The 21,466-nt window shown below is 43.6% G+C and overlaps 1 protein-coding gene across 7 annotated transcripts in view; it reads right to left on the reverse strand.

The window, feature by feature from the left end:
- The window catches only part of STARD13 (StAR related lipid transfer domain containing 13), a 557,856-nt gene that overhangs the window by 20,926 nt on the left and 515,464 nt on the right, over positions 1-21,466 (reverse strand). For all 7 annotated transcript variants that reach the window (XM_005585617.5, XM_005585616.5, XM_015439138.4 and 4 more), the window contains 4 exons: positions 20,996-21,059; positions 7,153-8,513; positions 4,446-4,619; positions 3,152-3,311 (listed from right to left, as the gene is read on the reverse strand). In XM_005585617.5, coding sequence (XP_005585674.3) covers positions 3,152-3,311; positions 4,446-4,619; positions 7,153-8,513; positions 20,996-21,059 — 1,759 coding nt within the window. The remainder of the gene's footprint in view (positions 1-3,151; positions 3,312-4,445; positions 4,620-7,152; positions 8,514-20,995; positions 21,060-21,466) is intronic.

Here is a 21,466-nt window from a genome sequence, read left to right on the forward strand (position 1 = left end):
GCTCTGAAATCTCCGGAACAGCCAGGTTTTGATTCCTTAGTTTCTCTATTTCTCCCCTTTTCCTTCCTATTACCACCTTCCTTTTTCACTGGAGCCAGAGGGGTGGTCTCTGCGTGCTTCCCACACCACATGACAAGGAAAGGGACGGACATGCCGCGGCTGGAAGCCCTGCCAGGACTGGGCGCATTATCAGGTGCTGACTGGTTGTGGTGAAAGTCCCTTCGATGTCCTACGGATTCTCCCATGTGACTGACGCAAGAGATGCGTGGCTCTATTCATTTTAATTACATTTTGACCCACTATCCATGTCTTGAAACGAGTCTTCTTCCTCCAAGGTTTTGCCGGCACCCTGTTTTTCATCTTGGCATTCTCCCAGATTTAAAACATGGACCTGAGATGGACACAGGGGTGGAAGAGGTTTTGGTGCCCTGTGCCTTTCTCTCTACTGATAAGACTTTTGCTTCCAAAGAGAGACTGGCCCCACTAACAGCAGTGATACTGGCACTACACATTATTCAGAAGCTACAGGGGGCAGGAATGGTTTATTGCCTACACTAAAGACTCAGCGCTGAATGGAATAGTGGAATTACATTTCATTTATTTATAGCCACTCTTGTTCAAGAAAAAATTTAAGGGGGCTTACAGTAATCTATAAAATATAATAAGATACAATTAAATTAAAGATAAAACATAAGAAAATTACAGCAAAAGGAAAATAAAGACAGAAAAGGGTGGATGAAACTAGGAATAAGATTGCTGCATAAAATTAATGCCAAAAATTACATAGATTTTACTATAGACAGAACACATATTTGGCTCCAGGCTTTCTAGCAGCCAATACAGTGAGGAAAACACACCCAATGAATGAGTGTGGTGTCCACAGTATTAAAAAACAGGCCAGTTGTCCAAAAGAAACACAATGCTTTCAGATGCTGCAGCCAGAGGAAAAAGTTTTTTCTCCCCTTCTCACAGAAAGCACATTACGTGACTTCACGACCAACATCGACTACAAAATCTTGACAGTGAATTCATTCATCAATGAGTTGTACAGGGTTACTCCTCAATGCTAGAGATGGCATCACCCCGAAGTCCACGGGGGAAAAGCCGTTATAATAAGCAGCCGCAGAGTGCAGTGGTTAGGAACTTGCACTCTGGAGTCAGACTTGCAAGCAAGTGTTGGTTCCACCATAATGAACCCGGGATAACACCATTCAAGGGTGGATGTGGGACTAAATGAGGCAATTAATGCAAAACACATAATAAAATTGCTTGAAACATGCCAGGCACTCAAGAGTGGTTATTTTTATTGAACTAGTGACACAGATAGGTTGCACTTCCTTTGGGCATTCCTGAACACTGTTTTCTCTTAACGGAGCTTTTGTTGATAAGCATTAGCTGGCCATGCTCTTGGAGCAAAATATTCTCTGTGTTTGGAAAAGGGCAAAGCCACAGTCTCTAAGAGCACCAAGAGGGAGGTGAGTTCGATACATACCCTTACAGAAAGTGAGATGCTTGGAAAAACATGTGTCTTAACAAAATACCATCTTGGGTCTATACCCACAAACCAACAACAAATGTACAATTGAGGCCACCAAGTTCTATGCCAAATGACAAGGTTGCAATGCTTTTAGCATTGGAATAGAGACCAGAGTGGGCTTTCCCAAATATTCACCAGAGCCCACCTCTTTAAAAACTTCTCTCAGTAAAACACCTTTAGGACATTAACTGTGAATAATGTGTATTCTTAGTAAAACCTCTAAGATTAAAAATAAATTAAAATGTATGCTTAAGTGACCAGATTAATTGGCTGACTCTATTGGGACGTGATTCACAAGTCAATTCATGTTGGGGCATCTGCCAAAGAAGAGGACCCTAGCAAAGGAGCTTGTCACCCTTATTGCTGGGGAATAAGAGGCAAGCTATTAAGGCCATTTCTCAAAACTAAACGGCCATCATCGCAACAACGACAGCAGCCATCCCACCCTCCACGATGACATCCAAATACGGAAAAATATTATGTGCAGATTTTCTAAATGAAAAGTGAGGAGGGACAAAGAGCATCACACATTCAGTTCAGTCAAAGACAACTTCAAATGAAGAAGTTAATTCTATTTTTCTGTAGTGAAAATTGATTTCTGGTTTACCACGAGACCGGCCTGATTCTAAGTGTGGTCTCAGTATTGGAGTCTCTACAAGCATCACTAGCCAGGATCTTTGAGTTCATGTAGCTGAGCTCATTCCTGCCCACTGAGCCCAAGGTCCAGGGTAAATCAGTAAAAAGTACAATCATCTTAGGTTGGTACAGATTCTCTGCATGGCAACAAAAAGTATGATGAACAGAGACTATTACAGAATAGCTGCCTGAAAATATACCCACTATTCAGGGTTGCAATTTACCAATTAACAACACAACTTTTATTTTGGACAGAATGTCTACAAAGCTAATGGGTGTTAATTTGGAGAAGCAAAGGCTTGTTTTGTAAACTACAGGACGGACTGCACTCTGGATTTAATCACAGTCCACCATTATGGTGGGCCCCAGTAGTCCCGGAGGCAGAAAATGATCTTTGAATATTTTGTTTAGCTTGAGCTTTGAATTAACTCTATAAAATGAGGGGATATTTGACTTAGTTGATACTTTTGTTCATATTTTACTTGCACATTTTTAAAATATGTAAATAAATCTGTCTTTCAGTTTTCCTGGTCATGATGCTGCTTCAAAGGAATAAAAAGAAGAATTAATACAAGGAGGCATGAAAAACCTAATTCTTTTTCAAAAATAATATAACAGGGATAAAAGAACACTGTGAAATCAATGGTGGCACTGAAATAATAGTTACAAAGGAAATGCAGTACATAGCTTAACTCCAGTTTTTAAGGATTGCACATTAGACATCACAGGAACAAACTATTAACATCAACTTTCCGCAGTCACTCCAGGTCATCATTTAAGTTGCCAATGAGGAAACATCCTCAAATAGGATGTGGCTTGTTCAAATTCAATATTACCACATAAAGGTCACAATGCCTTTTATTTTTGGAGAGGCATGTCTTGCCTGATACTGGGCAGATCTGACTCAGTCTGACATCCCATCAATCTAATCCCATGGTTGGGGGTGGTGGGGCAGGAGCAGGGGGGTTACAGCCCTACCTGATCGAGGCAGTTGTTGCGTAGATATCTCAGTGCTTGCTGAATACTTTGAGGCAGGGGCTGTCCCGTTCTTTGGACGTGGACTATGAGAGGAACGCCAAAGACAGCCTTGTCTTTGTAGTCGGGAACTTTCATCCTCTTCATGAACTTTGGAACTGACCTAGAATTTACAGAAACCAGGTCATGCAAGCCTCCTGGGGCACACTGTGGGGAGAGGCTCTGGAAGCAAGCATGAGGGAAGCCAAGCTTTTGTTGGAATACCCAACAGACGCCGGGCGAATTCAGCATTCTCTCTGCATTAATCACAGGACACAGCCGTGCTCTGTGTGGCCCTTGCCTGCATGCTATCTCTAACTACTAAACAGCATGAGTCACGTTCAGAATGTATTTGTAGCTCTGTTTTCAGGTCAAGTGGACAACTTTCCAATTTAATTGTGATAGACTCATCTCTCAAGTACTGCACACTTAAAAGTCCCCAACAAAACAAAACAAATTTAAAAATTACAAGAGGAAGAAGAAATATGGCTGGGGCTGGAGGAAAAGGAAGGGAGAAAAGAAGAACAATATTTCTTGGCTCTATCCTTACTTTTCTAGAGCCAGCTGCAGTTTTTAAAGGACATTTTAATACACAAGCATATATTGATTTGGCCATGAATTTATAACCTTCTAACATATTTTATAAACACACCATTGATTTTTTTAATATGCATATTATAAAACATAGAACAATTACTGATACATTTTGTATTTTTTCAAATCCACCAAATCATCTATAATAGGCCCACATTCAAGTTCTAACATATGCTTCTGTCAATTCCTTATTACAAGGTTTACTGCATATTCTTGTTTTTATTTGCCAATGAAATAAAAGCAGAAATGTATTTGAAGAATTAAATGCTCTTTGAATGAATCAAGGCTCTAAGTGGTGAGCTTTGCATCAGGCCAGAAGGTACAAGTGACAGCTGTTTCTGTGCAAACTGCCAGGATTATTTTATGGCAAGTTTATTTTTATTTCCTCTGTTCACAATTAATCACCCTTTACTTGTCTTTTTTTCCTTTCTTGGAGCCTGACTGCCTTCCCTGGAAACCAACTGAGAGCTACAAATAGAGCAACGTTTCCTGTGGGCTCTGTCACATGGAGGCTACGGCAGAGCTCATGCCTTACGTCCAGGAGATCATCAGTGAAGGCAATGAATGGGTTCTTCAGAATTCACAAAGTAAACGTAGAAGCTTTTGCAATCACCCACTTAGCTCTGGAGCCAAGGATCCCCTCCTAGGTGAATGTGCTACGCACCATGTCCAGCCGTGCTTGTTGGACATGGAGTGCTTCTCCATGATGGCCGTGAGGCGAAGCAGTGAGAAGCGCTGGAGCAGGCTCAGCTGGCTGGCCGTCTGGCTGCTGATGTGGGGCGATGCTGGGGCTGGCCGGGGCTGGTGAGACAGCTGGAAACTGTTCCATCGGAGTCGCCTTTACCAGAGAGACCATCACAGAAGCCAGTCACAAAGTGGACTTGGTAGCGGGAAACACGGGACATCACCAATGTACATGAAGCTAATCAAGATAGCGTCCGAGCGAAGAGAATCGCAATGCAAATGGAACAGAAGACACAAGCGTGCAGAACAAACACAGGACATGATTTGTCCAATTCGGATAAGTCTGGAAAAAGTCTTATTATCTGTTTTATTAGGGGGTTTAAACAAGTGATAGAGGAAATACTAGGTTTCTTATTCCAAATTTGTTCATGTTGAGAGCAGCTGAGACAGTGTGTGTGTGTGTGTCTGTGTGTGTGTGTGTGTGTGTGTGTGTGTGTGTGAAAGAGAAAGAGAGAGAAACAGAAAGAGAGGAAAGAGATGGAGACAGGGAGATATAGACAGAAGCAGAGACAGCAGACAGAGAGAGAGAAAAGACAGAGACAGACATAGATGGAGAGATGGAGAGATGAGACAGAAAAAGAGAGAGAGAGACAGAGGCAGAGGATGAGAGACAGACAGAGATAGAAAGATATAGACAGAGAGAGAGAGCAAGAGATAGAGAGACAGAGAGAGGGAAGACAGACGGTGCAATATAGACAGAGAGGACAGACAGGTAGAGCGATATAGACAAAAAGAGAAATAGAGAGAGATATATAGACAGGGAGCAAGAAACAGAGAGAGAGAGAGCGAGCGAGGGAAAGAGACAGAGAGAGAGAGAGCGAGAGAGCGAGCGAGGGAAAGAGACAGAGAGAGAGCGAGAGAGAGCGAGGGAAAGAGACAGAGAGAGAGAGAGCGAGAGAGAGCGAGGGAAAGAGACAGAGAGAGAGAGAGCGAGAGAGAGCGAGGGAAAGAGACAGAGAGAGAGAGAGCGAGAGAGAGCGAGAGAGAGCGAGGGAAAGAGACAGAGAGAGAGAGAGCGAGAGAGAGCGAGGGAAAGAGACAGAGAGAGAGAGAGCGAGAGAGAGCGAGGGAAAGAGACAGAGAGAGAGCGAGAGAGAGAGCGAGGGAAAGAGACAGAGAGAGAGCGAGAGAGAGCGAGGGAAAGAGACAGAGAGAGAGCGAGAGAGAGCGAGGGAAAGAGACAGAGAGAGAGAGCGAGGGAAAGAGACAGAGAGAGAGAGAGCGAGAGAGAGCGAGGGAAAGAGACAGAGAGAGAGCGAGGGAAAGAGACAGAGAGTGAGAGAGAGCGAGGGAAAGAGACAGAGAGAGAGAGAGCGAGGGAAAGAGACAGAGAGAGCGAGAGAGAGCGAGGGAAAGAGACAGAGAGAGAGAGAACGAGAGAGAGCGAGGGAAAGAGACAGAGAGCGAGAGAGAGCGAGGGAAAGAGACAGAGAGAGAGAGCGAGAGAGAGCGAGGGAAAGAGACAGAGAGCGAGAGAGAGCGAGGGAAAGAGAGAGAGAGAGAGCGAGAGAGAGCGAGGGAAAGAGACAGAGAGAGAGCGAGAGAGAGCGAGGGAAAGAGACAGAGAGAGAGAGAGCGAGAGAGAGCGAGGGAAAGAGACAGAGAGAGAGCGAGAGAGAGCGAGGGAAAGAGACAGAGAGAGAGAGAGCGAGAGAGAGCGAGGGAAAGAGACAGAGAGAGAGCGAGAGCGAGAGAGAGCGAGGGAAAGAGACAGAGAGTGAGAGAGAGCGAGGGAAAGAGACAGAGAGAGAGAGAGCGAGAGAGAGAGCGAGAGCGAGAGAGAGCGAGGGAAAGAGACAGAGAGAGAGCGAGGGAAAGAGACAGAGAGAGAGAGAGAGCGAGGGAAAGAGACAGAGAGAGAGAGAGCGAGGGAGAGAGACAGAGACAGAGAGAGCTGTCGAATGTCTAGGGCTGCAGAAAATTCTCTCCTTGTCTTCCATGTGTCTACACTCTAACTCTTGCTCAGTATTGAGATGGAGCCTGAAGATGAGAGGTAAAGATGGTGACACATCGCTGAGCCCCAAGATACACCCCTGTCTCAACCAGAAACCCAGCAGCACACACAGTGCTCTTGTTTCTACCAGTTTGGACCTCCCAGGGCCATTTTTCTAGGGTGCTTCTGAAACGGTCTTTGTAAGTCAGCTTTTACGTACTTTGTAATTGGCACTTTCAAGCAAAAACAGACTTACAGAGTACACATCTTAGACCTCAGAAATTCCTTATAGGAGCAAAAAAAGTGTAAAATTTGGGGAAGTGACATTTTGATGAATGCATCACAGGAAGGTCAGGGGAAGTCGGTGCCTAGGAACTAGGTCTTGGTTATCCAGGATTCCCTGCATGTGGTGCCCGGTATAATGCTTTGCATATAAGAAGCTCAAAATATTTTTGGATAAAACTAAGATCAAAATAAAAGATAAACACAAATAAATATGAGTTAACACGGATTCAATCACCATGACACCTGTGCAGAAGTCATACTTCTGTTCAAAGAATTCCTAATCACATACATCACTTAGAACATAGTCAGGCATTTAGTAAGTACTCTGCATACATTTGTTAAAGAAATAAACAGAACACAATTACTATGAAATGGACAAAAAATCATTTCACAAATGCATGCCACCTACCTGTTTGGCCTGGTCAGAGAGGCCCCCACACCAGAATCCCTCCTGTCTCTGACCCCGGGAGGCTCAGATTCATTAAGAGACGTTACATCTCTTTCCACATCACTGGGTGTCGTCCGACCTTCTGAGACAGAGTTACCTTCAAAATCTAAGGTGATCTGATTAGGAGACGGAAAGGGGGATAAGCCAGGCTCCCCAACCAACGTATCGTGAGTTTGCAGTTCAGGTAAGACATCTTTGGACCAGTCATCCACTACCTCCTGGAGCCCATTGACATGCTGCAGAATGTCATCCAAGTGAGGGAAAAGGTCATCTTTCTCCAAGTCCAAAAGATCTCCTGTGCTGGCATACAGATGAGAGCCAGGGACATTGTCATAGATACTGACTCGGCTGGCTCTGTGGCAGGACGCCATGAGCCGGGGCTCCCTGGCACCAGGGACCTGCTCTCCGCCCAGGGAGATGCTACCGGTCCTCCAGTTAACCCCATTGCTACTATCTGTGGGAGAAAGGCTTTCAATAGAAAGTGCCTTGGGGAATGTTCCTGGTTTGTGATCCTTGGGAATATGCACCACCAAATTCTCTTGGGAGTGAAACTCATGCATACGGCTTTGGTCCCCTGCATCCTGCAGTGCTGTCCCTGCCAGCACATCCAGGTCCTCCAAGTACATGCCCCCACGCTTGTTGGCCTCGTGGCACTTGCGTTCCTTCAGGCAGGGTGTGCTGACACCGCTGCTGCTGTGCTCCGATGGGCTGCTCTCGCCACTCGACCTGCCGGAGCATGGGAGCCCTCTTCTGCAGCCAGGTGGTGGAGAATTCTGGAGATCTCCATTTGCTATTTGGATGCACTGCATGGCCTTAAAGGACTCTGGCTCCTGCTGCAACATGGGCCCGCTGATCACCAGGCCACCTGTCCGCCCTGACCCCTTGTGCCTCCCGTGGGCTCCCTTCCCTCGGAGTGTTTCCATGCGTTTCAAAAATGATTTGGCCCTAGCCCTTGTGGGCTTCTCATTCTTGGGGTGGAAGGGGTGGTTGAGGACGTCTCTGGGGGACTGCGGGAGGCTGCTGCTGACCAGTGGGGCATCCAGCATGACCGGGCCGTCTGCACAGCACTGGCCCGGCTGGCTGCGGCTGTCACTGCCTCCGCTGCTTTCGCTGTGAATAGAACAGACCTCAGGCTCGCTCAGGTCTGTGAGGACGCTCTCACTGCTGGTCGTGTTCCTCATCCCCGTGCCTCCCGGTGACCCACTTCTGTCTCCTCGAGGGAGCAGCGTGTAGAGGTCGTCCACACGAGACCACCTGCGACTGGTTCTTTGGAAAGTCCATTTGTTGCTGATACAAAGATCTTCCTCATCGGAGTCGTCACCCTGCAGAACACCAAGGAAAATGCTCATTAGCAGACAGTGTGGCGGAGGCAGGAACTCTGGGTGCGCTGAGGGCAGCCCTGTGCGGTCCTCCACCTCCCTTCCCTCTGTACTCCCAGCACAGGGGTGAGCTTCTTGGGCACCTCTAAGCTGTCCTTCCACCACTTGCACTGTCTTGTACATACCCTTCCTCCCAGTGGCCAGAGGATTCTTCTCAACTTGCCAAGCTTTCTTCCTTCCCATTTTCAAAGAGGTTTTGAATGCTTCCTTCCTTCCTCTCTAAGAAGTTTTCCCTGACTGATTATAAAGAGGTATAATTACCTCAGACTAGACAGTCTAAATATAAAGCACCTGCAGTCTTTTTCACAAAGGAACTCAACTCTGCCATAAAAGGCACTTACTTCTTTCCAGAAACCTCTTCACTGAGCCCCAGGGACCGTATTTCCAGCTTGCCTCTTCTGAATCTCAACGTCAGTATATCTCAAAGCTAACACTCCTTATTTTAGTCCTCTGCACTTGATTCTTATCGTGTATTCCCTGGATAAGGTAACAGCAAAATGACCCACTGAATTTCTTTAAGTAGGGATGAGGGAGCCATTCTGGAGATCACTATTTGTGATCCAATCCGGCTGCTCTGCGTGAGCAGTCTTTTTCTGTTGAAGCAACTCTGAGTCAGAATGCCGTGGGCAGGACGCACACCTCTGTGGTGTGGCTGCAATGGGTCCCCGCAGCTTGGCACTGTCTTACACTCTGTGCCTCACACATTGACTCTAGGTGTCTGGTTTCAGCCTGAATTTGTAGTCCCTGAGAGAGGAGCATCTGCATTCCCTGAGGCCAGAGATGGCCTAGTTTAGCTCTGCATAGCCTTGGGCCCAGCACAGACCTTGAACTCAGGCTTACCACCTCCTTTTGAAATACACTGAATCATCGGATCCTGCTTCATCCTCACCAAGCACATCACCAAGACCTAATTCTGAACTGATTTTCAAATTTGTTCCCTCATGCGTAATTTCACTCTCATTCTCTCAGCGTAGGCCTTTGCCACCTCTCTCTGGATCTGTTACAGTAAAAATGTGGGAGAAGCCCGGTCTCCAGCATCTTTCCCATCTAAATAGCTTTCCACAGTGTAGTCCAAATTGAATCATATGATTTTTTTTTTTTAAGCTTAGAAGCCTTCTGCTTGAGAGCCTCCACTCTCAGTTGTTACAGGTAAAGTCATCAAGAGCCAGGCCCGCTGCAGCGAGCTGTGATGGCACCACTGCACCACAACATCAGCAACAAAGTGAGACCCTATCTCAAAAAAAAAAAAAAAAAAAGCAGGACCTGTGTTTCTCTGTTTCATTATTCATATAAACATATTTATTCATATGTATAGCCCCTCCAATGCCAAGGACATAATAATTGCTTATTTTTTTGTGAACTGAATTAAATTTATTTTATTCTACTTGGGTGTTCAGTTTTAAGACCTGGTTCCAAGTGTCAGAGCTAGGTGACTGTCCACAAGCTACTTTCCCTCTCTAAAGTAAGTTTCTGCTACTTATGAGATTGAAGTGGGTCTTGCCTCATAGGTTTGCTGAAGATTGCTGAAGGGATTAAAGAAGGTAGTGCATTCAGCAGTCCTTCACTGAGAGGTATTCACTTAAAGTAAGTTTCTGCCACTTATAATATGAGACTGAAGTGGGTCTTGCCTCATAGGTTTGCTGAAGGGATTAAGGAAGGTAGTGCATTCAGCAGTCCCTCACTGAGAGGTATTTGCTTATTTGTATCTTTCAATGTTAGTTCAACTGCTTGTCAATCTTTTTACGTATCTGGCGTCCACCTTAACTCCCTTTAACCTTGCAGTGTGTTGTTTTTAAGAAAACCTAAGCAGATGCACAGTTAATCATTGTGGGGATCTTCCTGTTTTTGTTTATTCCTTCAAAATCTAGTTTCTGTGTAGGTTTCACTAAATGGCAAACTTGAATATTCAAGTTTAAAGTGAAAGCAAGTACAAAGCCAAGGTACCGAAAAAAATTCTATGGCTTAGAAGTCAGGTGCGGTGGCTGATATGGTTTGGTCGTGTTCCCACCAAAATCTAATCTTGAGTTGTAGCTCCCATAATTCCCATGTGTTGATGTGTTGTGGGAGGGACTTGGTGGGAGATAATTGAATCGTGGGGGTGGTTTCCCCCATACTGCTCTTGTGGTGGTGAATAAGTTTCATGAGATCTGATGGTTTTATAAGGGGAAACCCCTTTTGCTCAGCTCTCATTCTCTAGTGTCTGCTGCCATGTAAGATGTACCGTTCGCCTTCCACCATGATTGTGAGGCCTGCCTGTGTGAACCTGTGAGTCCATTAAACCTCTTTTTACTTATAAATTGCCCAGTCTCAGGTATGTCTTCATCAGCAGTGTGAAAAATGGACTAATACAGTGGCTCACGCCTGTCATCTCAGCTACTTGGGAGGCTGAGGTGGAAGGGTCTTTTGAGTCCAGGAGTTTGAGTCCAGCCTGGGCAACATATCAAGACTCTGTCTCTTAAGAAAAGGAAACAAAAAGAAACAGAAAAGAATTCTACAGCATTGAGATCACAGTGAAAAATTAGCTTTGAGTTTTAAAAACTTGTATAAAGCTCTGATGAAAGAGTTGAGAAAGTTGTAATTGTACAAGTGGAAAAAGGGCAAGACTCCAGAATGATGACTCAAAATATATTTTCCTACTAGTACTTTCTACTCCCTCTATTCCTGTGATTGATATAATAAAAACTGGCATATGAGGGTCATTTATACACAAAGTACCATGATAGGCTGAATGTTGAACTTACTGGATTTCTGTACTGCATTTTAGGAAGCTAGTGAGAAGTTGATATTAAATAAGGACTGTGAAAAAGCCCTTTTAGGCTGGGCGCGGTGGCTCAAGCCTGTAATCCCAGCACTTTGGGAGGCCAAGACGGGCGGATCACGAGGTCGGGAGATCAAGACCATCCTGGCTAACACGGTGAAACCCCGTCTCTACTGAAAAAAAAAATACAAAAAAAGTAGCCAGGAGAGGTGGCTGGCGCCTGTAGTCCCAGCTACTCGGGAGGCTGAGGCAGGAGAATGGCCTGAACCCGGGAGGCGGAGCTTGCAGTGAGCTGAGATCCAGCCACTGCACTCCAGCCTGGGCGACAGAGCAAGACTCCATCTCAAAAAAAAAAAAAAAAAAAAAGAAATGAAAAGAAAAAGCCCTTTTAGCAGACAGTTTTTTAGAAGACAAAAAAAAAAAAAAAAAAAAGGATATGACTTTAAAGAAAATATAGATATTTTAAAACAGTAACTACAACATTTAGTGTTGGCCCCAACTACCTCTCTCAAATCTGGTTATGATGCCAGCACACCACATACTAGTTGGATAGGGACTCCTTTATTTAGGTTAAGAACACATGCCAAGCTGGGCACTGTGGCCTGGGAAGGGTAAGCCTGGCCCTGTTTGCTGGTCTCTAAGAGCTTATTATACTCACTTTGGCCAAAAGGAAAATATTTACAGCCCAACTAAGGCATGTGAAAAAGTGGCAAACTCCTGGGAAAAAGGCAAAACAGCTCAGGGAAATTTTGCAGCATTCAGGTTGTTTGAACCAAAGCAAACAAACAAAAACAAAAGCAATAGAAAACAAAATGCGACAAAGAAAAAAACGACCATTCTTCTTCAGCACCCTGTGCCCACAATGACCATGGTATGTCCCCAAGGGTATTGAAATGGCTGTGTCTGTGTCTTCCACTAATGATGGATATTTCAAACTATTTGATAGTGACACACAACAAAAAATGTATTTCCCATCACAACTCAGGGCACGCATACAGACTATATTAAAGCACAAAAAAAGTTATACTTAAGTAATTATCCTTGTTTGTTTGTATTCGGATACTTTTTAGTCTAGTTTAGTCTGTTTTATTTTTTTAAATGTTGTTTGTGATCCACCAAATTCACTTGACAACCTCCCAAGGGGCCATGATCTGCAGTATGAAAAACACACACTGCAGTAGAGTTTAAGGGTTTTTTTTTTAACACACTCAGGACCCAGCAGAGCATCAGGCACATTTCAGACTCTCCAATGGTATTTATGGAAGTATACTGATTGTTTAAAAGAGATTATCAGATTTCATCTGTTCGATAATTTTTTTGAGGTTAACAATGAATAGCTTGTGATTATTTAGAAACACAAAATGGAAATCTCTAGGAGTCAGATGTGTTTGTAAAGAAAAGGATACATCAAACTAACTTAATTCTCCTGTCTCAGAAACCATGGACGTACCAGGGACATGGAACATCAGAATTTCAGCAAGACAACTACAAAAAGGTTCTCATGTTGTGGACAATATGGCTCACTAGCTAGATGCTACACAGGGGTGTCCAATCTTTTGGCTTCCTTGGGCCATATTGGAAGAAGAATTGTCTTGGGCCACACATAAAACACACTAACACTAATGATAGCTGATGAGCTTAAACAAATGGCAAAAAAAAACACCTCATAATGTTTTAAGAAAGTTTATGAATTTGTGTTGGGGCACATCCAAAGCCGTCCTGGGCCGCAAATAGCCCACGAGCCATGGGTTGGATGAGCTTGCTACAGAGAGTTTTGTTAGTAACTGGTTGAGTAACTCCTCCACAGCGTGTGACTAAAAGACTGTAAATAACTGAAGGAAGCATGTCTCAAGGTTATGACCATTTTAAGAGTAACTTGAATGGGCCGGAACTCATGTTGTTAAACTGTAAAGATGGTATAAGGCTATTTGCTAAGGGTTCTTTGAGACTCAGTTTTCTGTTATAAAATGAAAACAATAATGATGCACGTCTAGCATGATTTGTCAACAGAACCAAATGGGACTATATGTGAAAACACCATATAAACCCTAAAGTGATAGATGAAATTAGTTATTATTGTTAGAGAATAGCAATATTGAGAAGTGTATAGAGCTTAACAAGTGAAGGATGACCTGTTAATAAGATATAATTTCATAAAAGTCAAATAAAATGACTCTAACTTCAAAAATCAACTACAGGATGTGCAGGATAAAAAGAACATAGTTCAACAGCCCTTCCTGTTATTAATAGACTTGAGAGCTCTGGCAGATGTAAGCTTAATGTGACTTAACCATGTAATATGGCTACTGAACAAAGACACCAACCCTAGGATGCATGACCAGAGCACAGATCCCAAGTTTCAAAAGGTCAGTGCCCACTGCATTCTGCACTGGTCACATATATCAGGAACAATGGGTTCTTTTTAAGCACCCCACATTTTAAGGGGTACGTTTCTAGAGAAGAGTAATCAGAATGGCCAAGGATCTAAGAACCACAATCTCCTGGGTTGGACAATTGAAAGAACTAATAGCTTGATTTAGAAATGAGGAACTCTAGACAGTGCTACTCAGAGTGTGGTCAGGGGGCTGCCGGTCCCCAAACTTGGTCTTTAATGAGGTAGACACAGAAATTTAGAGTAAGCATTAAAACCATTTGCCACTATTTGAACAGTCTGTGCTATCTGAGCTAACAATCAGTGGATTTGTCTTAGTAAACAGGGTAGAGACCAGTTTGGGTGTAGTAAAATTCAAACGGTGAGTCCTATGAGTGACAGCTGCATGCTACTGGTGTGTGGTTGATCCAATTTACAGTGCCAATTCAAGGTTAGTGTGCTTACCATAACCCAAAGTATATAATATACAGAATCCATTGTTTCACAGGTAATTTACATTTATAACTTTATAAGAATTGGCTAGAGATGAAGAACTGAAGATGAATTTTGGAAATACAGCATCACTTACATCATTTTGAATGAAAGCTGAATAGAATACCCTAAAGTTGTAAGTGAAAAGGAATACCCTAAACTTTTAACTTGCCTTAAAAAAACCTTTCTTCACTGGTTTCCCTACGATGACTGGTACCCAAACAAAAGAATTTTAGATATATATTATTACCCATGAGTAGCATTGTTATCAATCCCACTTAACTTAGACAACAAAGAAGAAACTTGCTGTCATATTAAAAATTTTATGGCCAGGCGCGGTGGCTCACGCCTGTCATCCCAGCACTTTGGAAGGCCGAGGTGAGCGGATCACCTGAGATCAGGAGTTTGAGACCAGCCTGACCAACATGGTGAAACCTGTCACTACTAAAAATACAGAAATTAGCCTGGTATGGTGGTGCATACCTGTAGTAACAGCTACTAGGGAGGCTGATGCAGGAGATCACTTGAACCCCGGAGGCAGAGGTTGCAGTGAGCTGAGTTCACACCACTGCACTCTAGCCTGGGTGATGGAGTGAGACTCTACCTCAAAAAAAAAATTATATATATCTTATACATTTGCAGTCAAAGTGTTTCTTCAAAGTGTGCATACAGACATTTAATTTGAGGGATTTCTGTTTTAAAGTAAACTTTTTGTTCGGTTATGACAGATGAACAACAAAAATGGTATAAGCACAATTGTGATTCTTTGTATTAATCACATATACGCACACTTTCAATAAAAATCTGAACAGTTTTTGTAATTCTTTTCTATTGATAGCAGCAGGAGGCAGTCAAATGCCTAGGCAAATAGGGGCAGCTTCCTGGTGAAACCCCATCTTTGACCTCAAGTCAAAGACAGTTTGAAGGCTGAAAGTCAAGCTACAAATCCACAGACTGGATTGAGAACCTTTCTTCCCATTTGGCATGCTTTCCTCTGATTGATCCTCACCCTTCATCTATTTTACATATACCTACCTTTCCCGAATTGGTTTTTTACACTGTCATGCCCACCTTTGATTGGTGTCTTTCTTTTAGCTTTTTTGCATACTCACAAACCAATCAGCAGGCACTCGCCCATTCTGAGCCTATAAAAGCCCAGACCCAGCCACACTAGGGGAGAAAACCACCTGACTTCGGGACCACTCTTGCATCCCCTCTCCACTGAGAGCTGCTGTGTCGCTCAATACAATTCTTCTCCACCCTCCTCACTCTTTAATTGTCAGCATAACCTCATTCTTCTTTGATGTGGGACAAGAACCTGAGACCCACTGAAAGTGGGGTCGAAAGCGGCTGTAAGCGGTAGCCTTCCTGTCGCTGGTGCCAAGAAGCAGCGGCAGGGCTGGGTCAGCCAGGGAGCCACAGGCCACAGAGCGGGGTGACAGGAACAAAGAAGTAGAGGCCCCTGCCAGGCACAGAAGTTTCTGGCTGGCGAAGTGGGGCTGAGAAAAATCCTGCATCATTATTTCTTGTTATATTTGTTTTGATTATATTTATCGGTATGCACCTTTGTATCAGTTGAGCCTAACAATAAAACATTAAGACTGTATTTTCTATAATTTGTTAAAACTGATATTTCTAATAATTCATTTGTATTGAATTTTACAAAAGTATCTTGGTCTGTGGCAGACTGGAAAAAATAAAATAAGAAAACCAGTCATTGACCACTGACAGTTGAGAAACTGTTCTAGATTGAGCAAGGGTCTGAAAACATTTTCTGCATAGGGCCATATCATAAATATTTTAGGTATACGTATGGGCCACAAGGTCTCTCTCTCTCACTTACTCAGCTCTGCCATTGTTGTGAAATGATGGGCATAGCTATTGATCCAATAAAACTTTATTTATGAAAGCAGGAGCAGCAGTGTGCTGATTCCTGTTCTGGAGGTCAGAGCTAAAGGGCTACTGAGTGAATGAGGAAATCCATATCTGTGCTTCACCAGGGAAAAAGGCTAGGATCAGATGGGCCAGTTTAGAAGGAATCAGCTCCTAGCTTATCATATGGAAGGCCTTTCTAGTCTGTAGAATAAAATAAATTGCCTTGCCATGTGAAGAGCTCATCATGTTGAGAAGCTTATAATAAACAGTGGCTCAGCAAATTGTGAGGGAGAGGGATGCTCTAAGAAGCAAATCGCAGTGAGTGAGTGGGAGGTTAGAAAATAAGACCAAAGATCCTTCCAACTCAAAGACCCTACAGTTTTAGGACATTCGCATGGAATTATCTGCAATTCAAGGCTGTTAATACTCTCCAGCCAAGTGAATGATGGACTTTCTCTCATCTGACTACTCTTTGGAGTTGCCAGGAGGTGTCTCATTTGGTAGGAGATGCAGGGGTGTGCAAGGGAGTGGGAAATATGGGGGTGGGGGCCGGGCCCCTTGTCAACAGCTGCAGTGCCTCTGAAATGGCGATGGCATCCAGGCCAGGAGGTGCTGGCTGCAAGGTGGCAATTAGTCATGTTTTCTGTGTTGCTTTCCACCTTTGGTCATGACTTCGGAGAGCCTTATTAAAACTATAACTTCAACCAGAACCTTCTCTGGAACCTACTCTTTCTCTCTTGAGACATATTCCTAGGTAAGAGGAAAGGTAAGAGTCCCATGTGGATACGTGTCCTTCTCTTTCCTCATTTAATAAACAGCCTAATTGGAGTCTTCAGTCTCTGGCTTTTACTTTGAATAGAAGCCGAATCACAGAAACACTTTAATCAGGGGATTTCAATGTCATCATGGAGCAAGCGCGAATTTTGTAGGTAATAATGGGGAAGAAACATTTTCCTGAGAAAAGCTACTTTGTGTGTGCCTTGGTGTTTTTAATTTAGATGAGTCTCCGCTGTTTGGCTTTTGTTTTTTTCTAAAAATGAGAACATTCTTCAGTGAAATTATATATTCCTCAGAGACAGATGCCAACCAGACATTCCAGAAAAAAGGGCTTTTTTAAAAAGATGGAGTTTGGCCATATCTTTACAATGGAAACAGGAACCCACATGAATCCACAGCTGCAAAACGCAACTCATCCATAGTCACATAGAAATTTAGATGTTAACTGGAGCTACGTGGCCGGGCCTGCCTGTTTGGAAGCAGGAATGGGCCGCTGGGAATGCCGCGGGAGTGGAGAGCCAGAGCCGCGGGCGGCAGAAGTGCTGGTGTCCTTTCTCCTGAAATGCTCTTGGGGCTGGGTTGTTAGTCTTCCAGTGAGGTGTGCAGCTAAAATCGAGAATACTCCTCCACCTGACTCTCACAGAGGCAGGGAAGGTCATCTCGAATCCTTAAAGGATCCCTTTTCTCTTCTGCAAAACAGTTAGAAACTGTATTGTGGGAGGGTAGGGGTGACGCCCTTTCTCCCGGTGCTTTGGAAGTGGCATTTCATGTATGAGAAAGGTGTATGGCTAACCAGGCATGAAAAAGCCTTCATCGTCATCACCTACTTGTGGACTTTTCGCTTTCTTCCTTGTGTCAGCCCACCAAAATCTACAAGATTAAACACAATTGCCATGAAGACAATAAATAAATTGTGGACTTTAGTACAGATGGCAAGAACCATGCCTCTTATAAAAACAATCCACACAGTGAACTGAATGTATTGCTGAGGAAACATGAGATCCTTGCAGGTCTCAGGCCAAGGGCTAGAGGCTCACCCAGGCTCCAGGTTGTCTCTGAATATCTCTGAAGGGTGAGGAGGGGCAGTCAGGTGCCAGATTACCTGGATTCAAGTCCTGCCTCTGCTACTTCTGTGTGGCTTTGGGCAAGCGCCAAGCCCTTCAGTTTCTGTATCTGTGACACGGACTTAAGGACAAGGAATAGTGCCTGGCGGGGAGGAAGCCCCGTGTCAGCTTTTGCTAACCCCACAAACTGCTGAGCCAGCACCTGCAACCCTTTCATAGGTCCGGCAGCCCCAAGGGAGAATGACTGTGACTCCAGACAGTTTAGCTACTTGGGGATGACTTTCTGCAGAATTATATAAGTCTGGGACTCTGCAGATTGGAGGTGGGGATTCTATTTCTGTTTCTTGGATGGCTTAACATGGGGACATACCTAGAGGAAATGCTGCTGTCTTATTTTTCTTCCAAATAAATAAATTCTGAAGTTGGCTGAAGCTCTTCACAGGGTGCTCGATTCTCAAGTTTCCTTTTCTATTTGTGATCATCTGGCCTAGTCTTAGCTCCTATTCATTTTTTTTTTTTTTTCACAGTAACATAAAGGATTAAATAAAGCCTATGGCTTGTGTAAGAGGAAGATCACAGAAACGGGTGTCACAATACAGCGTCTCCTGAGTGGCTGCTTCAATCTGGCCCCGGATTCTGGTCATTACTGAGATTCATAAGTAGGTGGAGACCACATGTCAGCATTATTTATTTGAAAATTCAGGCCATGACTCTCTAATTTACAATGTGAAAAGCAATATTTTATTCAAGTGCTTGCATTCTGAGGCCTATAGCTAAGTAGGGGCTTTAAGGGTGTGTGCCACCAGATCCAATATAAAGACGACATTAAGGTCAGAATACCAAAGTGACCAATTTACAGAGGAGCTTTTGTGAAGGTAACGCACAAAGAGCCAAACAAATGTTATTCAAGCCCATCTCGCCTGTGGGTTTTGAAAAGCTGGTGACAGGGTAAAAATCCAATCACTGCACTGTGTGGAAAACAACTCATGTCATTAGTTGTTGGCATTTTCTTTTGTGATGCAGTGCAGCTAATGGTCGGTATAGGCAGCTGTATAGACCAGCCATTTGAGGACCCACACTTTAGATACACAGGCATGGCTGTGTTCAGTTTAATAGGAACCATGTGTTCCAATCCAAACAACATCTGACCCTCATGCTTCAAATAGTATGTATGCTTCTCAAGGGGTCTATTCAGTCAGACAGCTGTTGGGAGGTTTATTCCCACATTTTTAATTTGTCTTTGGCCTGGACAAACTGCTCATATTTTAATATTTCTGTGGATATTGTTTTTCACTGTTTTACCTCCTTAGCTTAAATCTTTGGTTCCCAGCTCGAATCCCAAATTGTTTTTAAGGTGAGGTCCACCAAAATTCATTTGATTTTTTTTTTTTTTTTTGGTGTTATTTTAGAGCACAAATTCAGATTAAAGTTATTTTTAAAGATTAGGTTACTAAGGAGTAACTTAAAATCCTTCGGCTTTAATAATTTCTCTGTGTAGAGCAGGATAAAAACTTCTTTCTTTCTCTCTTTCTTTCTTTCTTAATTTTTTTTTTTTTTTTGAGGCGGAGTCTCTGTCTGTCGCCCAGGCTGGAGTGCAGTGGCATGATCTCAGCTCACTGCAACCTCCGCTTTGCAGGTTCCAGTGATTCTCCTGCCTCAGCCTCCCGAGTAGCAGGGACTACAAGCACGTGCCACTACACCCAGCTAATTTTTGTATTTTTAGTAGAGACGGTGTTTCACCTTGTTGGTCAGGCTGGTCTCGAACTCCTGACCTCAGATGATCCACCTGCCTTGGCCTCCCAAAGTGCTGGGATTACAGGTGTGAGCCACCACGACTGGCCAAGAACACTTTCTTTTAATTCAAAGATGTTTTCTCTGATCCTTCAAAATATACGGAGGCTTGAGTTGCTACACAGAGGAGATGTTAAATGAAAAAAGTAGTGAAGGATCTTAATTCTGAATTTCCTAAAAAGAATCAATTCAGTGAAAAAGAGAGGCTGTGCAGCACGGTGGCTAGAAGCCTTGGTTTTGGAGTCAGACATCCCCGAGGTAGAAACCCTGCTCCGCCGCTAGCTGCAAGACCATGGGCAATGACCCAGCCTGTTCAAGATTTACCTTCCTAATGTAGAAAACAGAGAAGCCCCATCTCGACGGATTAAATGAGATAATGTGTGGTAAGCACATAATCTAGCTCCTAGAAAACAGTACATATTCAATAGAGTACAGCTTTATTTCAAAACTCAAATCTCTAGTCTTATCCATAAAGAGGAAGCAGCACATGGCAAGTCTTGTGATGGGGAGGAAGCTTAGTGACTTTTCGAACTGAACCGAATTCTTTGTGGCTAGAGAAAAGTGCATGGTGGGGAGAACAATGAAAGATGAGCCAGGGCTCAGGATCTTGTCACACTGTCCCCAGGCCCCCTCATACATTACCAACTGACTCTGCCTGATAGTGGACGCATCTTGACATGTGCATGAAATAAAACACAACTGGAAAAAATGAGCCAGAAGTCACTGGCCATGGACCCCCAGATCCTTTCCGAACTTTTAATCTACTCTTTGCTGTGAAGCATTTGAGTCTAATAAGGGGTTGACATTTACAACAGACATTTCTGAAAGATCACCATAAAGCATTGGGATATTTTACATCTTTACGCAAACCCTCTAATAAAAAAAAGAAAGTAAAACGAAATGGTAAAACAAATAGATTTCGGCCTTAGTTTATAATAGACTTATTTAGGTGGTTATGATGAAATAGGATATGGAGAATACACATGGATGGTCAGGCATTTCAAAATTTTGCTTAGGTTGGTGTTGCTTTTTAGTTTTTGGAGACAGGGTCTCACTCTGTCACCCAGGCTGAAGTGCAGTGGCACGATCATGGCTCACTGCAGCCTCAACCTTCTGGGTTCAAGCAATGCCCCCAACTCAGCCTCTCGATAGCTGGGACTACAGGCACAAGCCACTGTGCCCAGCTAATTTATTATTATCTTTTTTTTGTAGACACAGGGGTCTCACTATGTTGCTCAGATTGGTCTCAAACTCCTGGTATTCACTGGCATAGCCACATTAAGGTGTGGGCACCTACCTTTTTCCTTTGGAAGTTCACATCAAGTTTCATTGAGGCACACTTGTTCAACGTATTTAGTCTTCTAAAATGAAAGAAAAATGTGATGATTACTTTCACTAACGAATTTAAATCTCTCCAATTTCATAAACCTCCTTTATTTCCAGTAAAGTTGAAATTGCAGGAACAACCAATTATGTCCCACGACAGTACTGCACCCACAGAAGATACGTTGTAAAATAGTTCCCATTTGTGCTGCAGCCTCCTGACCTGCGAGGACTCTACCACCAAGCCTACCAATGCCTGCCTTTTCTCTAATCTAAACCCAGCCCTTTTCTGGCTTCTCTTTCCACTGTTACTGGAATCCATGGCCAATCATTTTAGCCATACTTTCACTATCCCCTCAAATCGTTTGCCACCTTGACCTTGCATCAAGTCTATCCTGTTAACCTCCAAATATGGATCAACCCAACCATGTATCTTCTCTCCTGA

This window comes from Macaca fascicularis, chromosome 17 (assembly GCF_037993035.2).
Source record: "Macaca fascicularis isolate 582-1 chromosome 17, T2T-MFA8v1.1".
Lineage (NCBI taxonomy): Eukaryota > Metazoa > Chordata > Mammalia > Primates > Cercopithecidae > Macaca > Macaca fascicularis.